General features: G+C 43.3%; 1 protein-coding gene across 2 annotated transcripts; it reads right to left on the bottom strand.

Annotated features, from left to right (window-relative positions):
- LOC139563610 (microtubule-associated protein RP/EB family member 3-like) lies at positions 1-10,607 on the bottom strand. 2 transcript variants are annotated; one of them, XM_071382442.1, is made up of 7 exons: positions 10,450-10,607; positions 8,761-8,884; positions 6,685-6,830; positions 6,347-6,503; positions 4,747-4,889; positions 4,161-4,313; positions 1-3,745 (listed from the first exon to the last, which is right to left on the bottom strand). In XM_071382442.1, exons 2-7 carry the CDS (start codon positions 8,879-8,881, stop codon positions 3,677-3,679), a joined length of 789 nt encoding a protein of 262 aa, XP_071238543.1. In that variant the 5' UTR covers positions 8,882-8,884; positions 10,450-10,607; the 3' UTR covers positions 1-3,676. The 2 variants fall into 2 exon arrangements, with proteins under 2 accessions (XP_071238543.1, XP_071238544.1); XM_071382443.1 differs by lacking the exon at positions 10,450-10,607 and adding an exon at positions 10,125-10,243.
- Positions 10,608-10,943: the final 336 nt, after the last annotated feature.

The following is a 10,943-nucleotide window of genomic DNA, read 5'->3' as shown; positions in this document are numbered from 1 at the left end:
AACAGTATTATAACAGTTTATTTCACAATCGTTTGTTTATTTACTTAATAAAACTCAAAGAGATGAGAGTTATGCAGACAGTCAAAGCACGTGAGAGAATGCAGGTCAGATTCTATTGCAGATGGCTGTAGGTTTGCATTGAAAAGGCAGTAGTACAGGGCAAAGGAGTTCTATTCCTTATGATGCTCATGATGACCAGCACCATTTTGAACTGGTCATAGACCCCTAACTAACTCAGTGCATCCCAAACGGCACACTATTCCCTATTTAGGGCTCTACTTTTGATATATTATTATTCTTTATCCGGCTACCAGTCACTTTCTCCTATTCCCTGCCTACAGTATATGTACATATCTACCTCAAATACTCAAGTATCCCTGCACATTGTACATTTGGTATTAGCACTGACCCTGTATATAGCTTCCTCTCTTATTTCTTAGTGTTTGATTACTGCACTGTTGGATACAGCACACAAGTTAAGTATTTCACTCTACCAAAACTTAAACTTGATTTGGGACGCAAACTCCTGACTTCATCGTTCTCTAAACTCAACATGAAATTAGTAAGACGACTCATTACAGCTGAGCAATATATTATAGCAAACCAAAAGTAGAAACACAGCAAAATTAGCAGCAGAAATGTGATATGATCAAATTAAAGTAAATCATTGTTTTCAGGCTCTTTTAAACAACACATTTTTACAGTTAAATTAAAAAAACAATTTGCTGCCATAGTCAGCTTACATAGTAATAACTCAGGTATTGTTAATACCAAATTAATTTAAAACTTATTATACATAATAAATACCATGGCATGTACCCAGACACTTCTAATTGAAGATAAAATCTCCACATAAATTAGTTTATGAATATATCACCCATTCCCTGTTAATTTATGACATTCTCATGTTCAAATACAGCTAATCCAGAATGAGTACAGTCAAAGAGCATTGGTCATATCCTATACCTAAATTATTATTTCTGGACCACTTTCTTTAATGCATTTTCCCTTGACGTTACTACATGCCATCAACTCAAATAAAAAGCCTAAGCCTTTTCACTACCATGAGCATACGTTACAGTATTGTTTAATTTACATACATTTTGCACCAATTATTGTACCGATAGTAGTTAAAATCCAAATCAATAAATAAGAAAGTAAAAACAAATGAATTATAATTTGTTTTCATAGGTGATTTTGTTAGTCTACTTTAGGACTCTTGTGGTAACCTGTAATACAGTAACATGCACAAGGTGCTTTCTACGCTCCGGAATAGAACCAAAATTAGTTTTTAGAAAAAGCGCGAGTCAAACCAAAAGACAAACAAAACAAATGCATTCAGACATCTACCTTATTTCAAAATCGTTCCTTTTTTGTCATATTTACAACTCTGAATGAATTGTGCAGGCCTAACACCCCCATTAATATCACCTTGGTTTGGGTCATTATTCTGTGTTATACTATGTACCATGCTGGAACGACTAGGATATGTTCTGTTATTGTTGCTGCTACTGTGTCATTGGGGTGGGAGGGAGGGGTAGCTTATGACACTGAGATGTAATGGTGTATGTACAGTACATAGCCGAGGGGGAAGGAGGAGACACACATATATACATATGAAAAGAGAGGAAGAGAGGAAAAGAGATAGAACAAGAACAAGAGAGGGGCAAAAGAGAGGGAGAGAGAGAGAGAGAGAGAGAGAGAGAGAGAGAGAGAGAGAGAGAGAGAGAGAGAGAGAGAATATGTATGGAGAGAAGGGTTTAGAGGAGGGAGAGGGGGATGTGGCAGACAGAAGGTATTAGAGGAGGGAGAGGGGGATGTGGCAGACAGAAGGTATTAGAGGAGGGAGAGGGGGATGTGGCAGACAGAAGGTATTAGAGGAGGGAGAGGGGGATGTGGCAGACAGAAGGTATTAGAGGAGGGAGAGGGGGATGTGGCAGACATAAGGTATTAGAGGAGGGAGAGGGGGATGTGGCAGACAGAAGGTATTAGAGGAGGGAGAGGGGGATGTGGCAGACAGAAGGTATTAGAGGAGGGAGAGGGGGATGTGGCAGACATAAGGTATTAGAGGGGGGAGAGGGGGATGTGGCAGACAGAAGGTATTAGAGGAGGGAGAGGGGGATGTGGCAGACAGAAGGTATTAGAGGAGGGAGAGGGGGATGTGGCAGACAGAAGGTATTAGAGGAGGGAGAGGGGGATGTGGCAGACATAAGGTATTAGAGGAGGGAGAGGGGGATGTGGCAGACAGAAGGTATTAGAGGAGGGAGAGGGGGATGTGGATGGAGAGAAGGTATTAGAGGAGGGAGAGGGGGATGTGGATGGAGAGAAGGTATTAGAGGAGGGAGAGGGGGATGTGGATGGAGAGAAGGTATTAGAGGAGGGAGAGGGGGATGTGGCAGACAGAAGGTATTAGAGGAGGGAGAGGGGGATGTGGCAGACAGAAGGTATTAGAGGAGGGAGAGGGGGATGTGGCAGACAGAAGGTATTAGAGGGGGGAGAGGGGGATGTGGCAGACAGAAGGTATTAGAGGAGGGAGAGGGGGATGTGGATGGAGAGAAGGTATTAGAGGAGGGAGAGGTGGATGTGGATGGAGAGAAGGTATTAGAGGAGGGAGAGGGGGATGTGGCAGACAGAAGGTATTAGAGGAGGGAGAGGGGGATGTGGCAGACAGAAGGTATTAGAGGAGGGAGAGGGGGATGTGGATGGAGAGAAGGTATTAGAGGAGGGAGAGGTGGATGTGGATGGAGAGAAGGTATTAGAGGAGGGAGAGGGGGATGTGGCAGACAGAAGGTATTAGAGGAGGGAGAGGGGGATGTGGCAGACAGAAGGTATTAGAGGAGGGAGAGGGGGATGTGGCAGACAGAAGGTATTAGAGGAGGGAGAGGGGGATGTGGCAGACATAAGGTATTAGAGGAGGGAGAGGGGGATGTGGCAGACAGAAGGTATTAGAGGAGGGAGAGGGGGATGTGGCAGACAGAAGGTATTAGAGGAGGGAGAGGGGGATGTGGCAGACAGAAGGTATTAGAGGAGGGAGAGGGGGATGTGGCAGACAGAAGGTATTAGAGGAGGGAGAGGGGGATGTGGCAGACAGAAGGTATTAGAGGAGGGAGAGGGGGATGTGGCAGACAGAAGGTATTAGAGGAGGGAGAGGGGGATGTGGCAGACAGAAGGTATTAGAGGAGGGAGAGGGGGATGTGGCAGACAGAAGGTATTAGAGGAGGGAGAGGGGGATGTGGCAGACATAAGGTATTAGAGGAGGGAGAGGGGGATGTGGCAGACAGAAGGTATTAGAGGAGGGAGAGGGGGATGTGGCAGACAGAAGGTATTAGAGGAGGGAGAGGGGGATGTGGCAGACAGAAGGTATTAGAGGAGGGAGAGGGGGATGTGGCAGACAGAAGGTATTAGAGGAGGGAGAGGGGGATGTGGCAGACAGAAGGTATTAGAGGAGGGAGAGGTGGATGTGGCAGACAGAAGGTATTAGAGGAGGGAGAGGGGGATGTGGCAGACAGAAGGTATTAGAGGAGGGAGAGGGGGATGTGGCAGACAGAAGGTATTAGAGGAGGGAGAGGGGGATGTGGCAGACAGAAGGTATTAGAGGAGGGAGAGGGGGATGTGGATGGAGAGAAGGTATTAGAGGAGGGAGAGGGGGATGTGGCAGACAGAAGGTATTAGAGACTCAGTATTCATCCTGGTCCAAGTGGGCCTGTCCATCAATCTCGTCATCATCTGGAGCAGCAAAGCCGTCCTAAAATACAGATATCATCAAATTTACAGAGAATGTTGATGATAACTCACAACCCTTGTATACTTTATAATAATATGAGTTCATATTTTATACATGAGAGAGGGGTAGAGACAATTAAGGATAGCTAATTGCAATTGCTATCTCTAGTTTTAAAAAAGTTGGCTATTCTATACTTAGGGCTCTGTTCAATCCGTATTGCGGAAGTACAGATTTACAGCGTGATTGAAATTTAAAGGCAATCTTCCCGTGTAAACGCTGCTTAATTCGGCTCAAAAGGAAATTACCTTGACATTTCTATCACGCAATCTGTAAAGTTTTAGCGATACAGATTTAATAAAAGCCCTTAGTTTCAGTGTTGACCAATGTACAGTATATGAACAAATTGAATTCATATGTCTGTGGTTGTGAGAGGTACCTCTGTGGCGTAGAGAATGTCCATGATCCTGGAGAGGTGAGGGTTGGTGTCACTCTCGTGTTCCTGACAGATCAGCTCAATGTCTCTCAGCTTACTGAAGTAGAAATCTCTCTCCTTCTCTAGTCCGTCCACTGTTAACTTCAGCTCCATCAACTACACATGGGAAGAACAGGTTGTTTCAAACACACAGGGAATGACAATGTAAATGTAGTACTCACTGAGTAGTGTTATGTTAGTAACATACTTACTATACTTAAACTATACTTACATTTAGTTTCCTAATATGCCCCAAATATATCCTTTATTGTCTACGTGACAACTGAGTAAGAAATTAGGATGCCAACTCTAGTGTGAACTTACACTCACACATTCCAGACCAAAGCATGACTTACCCCCGAGACGTGGGTGTAGGCTACGGTCAAGTCTCAGGGCTAAGCATAACTCTACTTGCAGTAAATAAAACCTGATAACTGAGGCAAAACGAATATAGGTTAATTTGTATTGAATACTGTCAATACTACAGTCATATGGCCCATTAGTTTACTTGACCTATGTAAAGGCCTCCTGACCCTCCCTGGGACTCTACCTGTTGATTTAGCTCCAACAGTTCCGCGTCGGTGCCCCCGTTCCGCGCCGGGGCCGGGGCCTTCCGCACATGCACAGTGGTGTTCAGCACCCTCTGGGGCGTGGGTAGGATCTTGGGCACCGTGGGCGAGTGCCTCTGGGGGCCTGGAATAATCAGATAGTGTCAGGGCTAGATTCAATCCGTGTCGCAGAACCGTGGTATAGCACAATCTAAAGTTAAAGGCAATGTTCCCGCGTTCACAGAGATTCACGGTAAACGCTGCATGTGTCGGCTCAATCGGAAAATGACCTTTACATTTCCATCGTGCTATACTGTGGCTCTTCTGCAATACAGATTGAATTGGGCCCTAGGTGTTGCAGTGCAGGTTTACTGTTCTAACATTTAGGCCAGGATTCAAACCAAGGCGATTTATAGAGCAGGCTTTTAAAGGTCATTTACAGTGAAAGTGATCTCGGAAAACGTAGGAGGGGGGAAAATGCCTTTAAAAGGCGCATTGTCAGATGTCTAGTGCACTGCTCTATAACGGGCCTTGGAGTGAATCCCAGCCATATTCATAGTAAATGTAAACAGAATACTATTAAACAAATAGTAAACTAAAAGTAGTCAAAACACTAGTAAACATCTTGAACAAATACTAATTGTTTGTCATCCCATGCATTCAAAGCTATGGATACAACTACAGCATTTCAATGAGAACCATGTTGAAAGCATACCATCATGTTTTGCCTGTGGTGTAACCAATGAGAACCATGTTGAAAGCATACCATCATGTTTTGCCTGTGGTGTAACCAATGAGAACCATGTTGAAAGCATACCATCATGTTTTGCCTGTGGTGTAACCAATGAGAACCATGTTGAAAGGATACCATCATGTTTTGCCTGTGGTGTAACCAATGAGAACCATGTTGAAAGCATACCATCATGTTTTGCCTGTGGTGTAACCAACACTATGGATTTTGAGAAACGATGATGATTGATTTTCAACCTTAATGCCAAAAGACAATGCACAAAAAAACTGCTTTTATACATAGCAGGGCACATTTTTTTAACCTTTATTTAACTAGGCAAGTCAGTTAAGAACAAATTATTATTTAAAATGACAGCCTACCGGAGAACAGTGGGTTAACCGCCTTGTTCAGGGACAGAACGACAGATTTTTACCTTGTCAGCTCGGGGATTCAATCCAGCAACCTTTCGGTTACTGGCCCAACACTATAACCACTAGGTACGAAGGGTCCCAAAGGGGTGGCACAATTATCAATTCACTACATGAAGGATCACTAGAACAAAATATATTTATAGATTGGAAAATAATGTCTTTGTGTTCATCAAGTCTGCTAAAGGTACTGTGGAGATCACAAGAATTCTTGACAGTCACTCACAGAGCTACCTTTCCTTGACTGTTTCTAAAATGCTGTGGATCGTGCAGAGCACACACACACAGAGACACACATACACACACACTTGCAGAGCGCTGTGAGTGTTTTGAGCCATCCAAAGCTCAATCAGCGAGACAATCCCATTCAGAAGAGGTAGAACCATTCTGTTGGGTTACCTGCAGGGCCATGAGTTCTCTTTGGTCTGTGGGAAAAGTGATCACCTGGATTGGGGGCGGGGTTCACATCTTGTCCCTGTCTGGCCTGTAGCGGGTCGTACTCCTTCCCATCATAGTTGGCGTCAAAGAATTTTTTGAACCACTGCACAAACTCAAAGTTATCCTGGAACTTTCCTTTTACCAGCTTCTCCACGGGAATTATCTGTAGAAATATGAATACATGTTAGAAAACGTTTTTTGAGAGATGACAATCTTTCCACTGAAGAATCTAGCTGCAAGCCCTCACATGGCTGCAGTCACAATTTGTTCGGGACACTACTTCTTTTAGTATATAAATGATTTACAATGCTTAACAGATGATGATAAATAGATAATAGCCTGACTTTGTCAACGCCCATCCTCTTGAAGGCCGCCTGGAGAACCTTGAAGTTGTGTATGAACTCGTGTTCCAGCTTGGCCTGGAACTTGACCTTCTTTAGAAGGACACAGCCTGGAAACAGCATGTCCATGAACTGACAGTACGCTGCCCCTGAAAGGTAGGGGGGGAAAGGTCATACTGCTATTAAACAACACAATGTAAACATCATCTCATTACTCATCATTTGAAAGGATTTGTTGAGGTCCATGCCGACAGGCAAAACTGGTTGAAATGATGTCATCATAACCAAATTACAACCAGTGTAATGACGTCATTTGAAGCAGATTTTCCCACTGGGATGGGGAAAGGACCCATTCATTACATTAATTTGGGAGATGAGATGAGGGAACAATGTTGCCTGAGCCGGTTAATATACAGTGGGGCAAAAAAGTATTTAGTTAGCCACCAATTGTGCAAGTTCTCCCACTTAAAAAGATGAGGCCTGTAATTTTCATCATAGGTACACTTCAACTATGACAGACAAAATGAGAAAAGAAAATCCAGAAAATCACATTGTAGGATTTTTAATGAATTTATTTGCAAATAATGGTGGAAAATAAGTATTTGGTCAATAACAAAAGTTTATCTCAATACTTTGTTATATACCCTTTGTTGACAATGACAGAGGTCAAACGTTTTCTGTAAGTCTTCACAAGGTTTTCACACATTGTTGCTGGTATTTTGGCCCATTCCTCCATGCAGATCTCCTCTAGAGCAGTGATGTTTTGGGGCTGTTGCTGGGCAACACGGACTTTCAACTCCCTCCAAAGATTTTCTATGGGGTTGAGATCTGGAGACTGGCTAGGCCACTCCAGGACCTTGAAATGCTTCTTACGAAGCCACTCCTTCGTTGCCCGGGCGGTGTGTTTGGGATCATTGTCATGCTGAAAGACCCAGCCACGTTTCATCTTCAATGCCCTTGCTGATGGAAGGAGGCTTTCACTCAAAATCTCACGATACATGGCCCCATTCATTCTTTCCTTTACACGGATCAGTCGTCCTGGTCCCTTTGCAGAAAAACAGCCCCAAAGCATGATGTTTCCACCCCCATGCTTCACAGTAGGTATGGTGGTCTTTGGATTCAACTCAGCATTCTTTGTCCTCCAAACACGACGAGTTGAGTTTTTACCAAAAAGTTATATTTTGGTTTCATCTGACCATATGACATTCTCCCAATCTTCTTCTGGATCATCCAAATGCTCTCTAGCAAACTTCAGACGGGCCTGGACATGTACTGGCTTAAGCAAGGAGACACGTCTGGCACTGCAGGATTTGAGTCCCTGGCGGCGTAGTGTGTTACTGATGGTAGGCTTTGTTACTTTGGTCCCAGCTCTCTGCAGGTCATTCACTAGGTCCCCCCGTGTGGTTCTGGGATTTTTGCTCACCGTTCTTGTGAACATTTTGACCCCACGGGGTGAGATCTTGCGTGGAGCCCCAGATCGAGGGAGATTATCAGTGGTCTTGCATGTCTTCCATTTCCTAATAATTGCTCCCACAGTTGATTTCTTCAAACCAAGCTGCTTACCTATTGCAGATTCAGTCTCCCCAGCCTGGTGCAGGTCTACAATTTTGTTTCTGGTGTCCTTTGACAGCTCTTTGGTCTTGGCCATAGTGGAGTTTGGAGTGTGACTGTTTGAGGTTGTGGACAGGTGTCTTTTATACTGATAACAAGTTCAAACAGGTGCCATTAATACAGGTAACGAGTGGAGGACAGAGGAGCCTCTTAAAGAAGAAATTACAGGTCTGTGAGAGCCAGAAATCTTGCTTGTTTGTAGGTGACCAAATACTTATTTTCCACCATAATTTGCAAATAAAATCATTAAAAATCCTACAATGTGATTTTCTGGATTTTTTTTTCTCATTTTGTCTGTCATAGTTGAAGTGTACCTATGATGAAAATTACAGGCCTCTCTCATCTTTTTAAGTGGGAGAACTTGCACAATTGGTGGCTGACTAAATACCTTTTTGCCCCACTGTATAAGGAACCACCCCCCCCAAAAAAGGTGATCAATGACATCAAGAGGACTGGAGAAGAACATACCCGAGCAGAGCTGTTCTATCTTGGTGTAGGTGAGGTGCAGGGAGTCGTTGAGCCAGGCCAGCATGTCATGTCGGCTCAGGGTGTCACAGGACACAGACGTAGCGTGCACATTCACTGCCATCCTCTACACCCAGAGAACAATAAAAACATGGTAAAGATGTTAAACTGGGCAGCAATTAAGCAAACGTCCTAGCTGTTTTGCAATGCTGCAAAACATAAAATGAATTGTGTGGTTAATAATACAAGAAATTACTATTGTTCAACATTCAAGGAATAAATATGACGATGAGGGTTCGTCACAGGACATCATCAAATAGGGCTTTGTTCCAAAAGTGGCTATGACATGGTCTACAAAGCCTGCCTACATGTATTTGTCAGCAAGATTCTATCACTACAATACAGGAATATAAATATAACTTATGCTTAAAGTTGACAGTATAAGAGTACACTTTCCGGGCTAGTTTGATGTTGCAGGAGTCTTTTATTTTTAATTTTCAATCTTCTGTTGTCACAATAATCCTCTCAGATTAGACAGAATGTCCTAGTGCTTGAAAGAAGCAGCACAGACAGGAAGGACACATCTGGCCCTCAATTTAGTTTGAGTGTAAATCTGCCTTTCTGCTGTTTTAGGAACAACAAACAATATTTACTAGGCTACATTTCTAGCAAAATCTGAAATGCAGAAACAGCAATCTCACGTATTATCACTACAGAGATGTCTGGCAGTGATAACCAACCAGAAATATTGTTTTGACCCAGGATATGTGGCAATGTGCAGAGGAAAATGTATTTGATTATCACCACCTGTGTAGAAACGAAAAGAAAAAGCAGTAGCCAACGCATCGAGTGGCGTGAATAAAGTTTCGCCAATATGGTGCACATTTCTATGAAATTCAAAGTAAAGCCTTATAATGTATGAATGATCAGTCTGTGCCAGCAGAGAAGAAAGTCCTGTTTCACTATTCTGCCCTTGCTTTCAGCCTGAACATAAATTATTACATAGCGATATACAATACGTGATACAATACGTGCACCAGCCCTCCCATGAGCTCGCATTGAATAGCACTATCTGTCAAATCCCACGCGGCTGCACAATTAGGTAATAGCCTATAATGGAAAGTAGTCCACCTGCCGTAAACGGTTTTATAGAGGGCTGTGTGTAGAAGGTAATTTACACCAGCGTGTATAATACAACAATCATTATTGTATTGTAAAAAAATAAATAATAATAATTACAACCATAAACACAACAGACTATCGTTCGAGGAGGAGTCGATTTTATTCTCGTCTCTAAACCCTATTATATTCTAGGCCTTTGAATGGTACGCGACCTCACTAATACATTGTTCACAAAATGTATTTACCTGGGTTTTAAACGCGGAAATGTGCTATTTATTGCATACCCAGAGAACAATACATTTGTCCAATTTGCATTTGGTGCAAAGAAACAAAACCCTGCAATGTTAGTTGCTAGGCTATCCAAACGTCCGCCCGGACCCCCTCTGCAGGCCTCCCCGAATAGACACACACACAGAGACAGAGGACTGTCACTGTAAAGAGAAATATCCTCACTGGATGGACAAGAGACCCTTTATTTTCTTCTGAAACGCCAAATGCACCTACAAAAAGTCTTACTTGCAACGGCAAATGCAGTGTTTTGGCTATAGACCTAAAGTCATTACTACTCACTGTATTCAGACAGCTATCTTTCTCTGTTGTTATTTCGCTGGCAGTATTGCTATGCTCCAATCCTCCGTTGTGGTTGTTGCCAGAGCTCCTGAGCGGTGCAGTGGTTAGTAACGGGCCGACCCCCCACCGCTACCGACGCCCAGTCTGCAACAATCCGGCATTTATTGCGCATGCGCCAGACTACATGCCGTTGGAGGCGCGTCTATGGTAAATAAATCAATGGGATGTTGGTCTGTTATAGGGAGCAGACTCACTAGCCTCCATGTGCTTAGGCATCTTAACAGATGTGTTGCTGACGGATGGGGGTATCTACACCTTATATAAGCCCTATGTCTTGTTTTGCACACTTTGTACAAAATAATAAAATGCAGTACTACAGGATATTTCTTAACGTAGCTCTTTATTAGCTAGCTATAACTGGCATGTTCACGTATCGCCAACCAGGATCAAACTGACCATGACCTAACCATCTGGGTGGTCTTAACCAATCATAG

This window comes from Salvelinus alpinus, chromosome 34 (assembly GCF_045679555.1).
Source record: "Salvelinus alpinus chromosome 34, SLU_Salpinus.1, whole genome shotgun sequence".
Lineage (NCBI taxonomy): Eukaryota > Metazoa > Chordata > Actinopteri > Salmoniformes > Salmonidae > Salvelinus > Salvelinus alpinus.
This window is presented reverse-complemented; position numbering and strand designations above follow the sequence as displayed.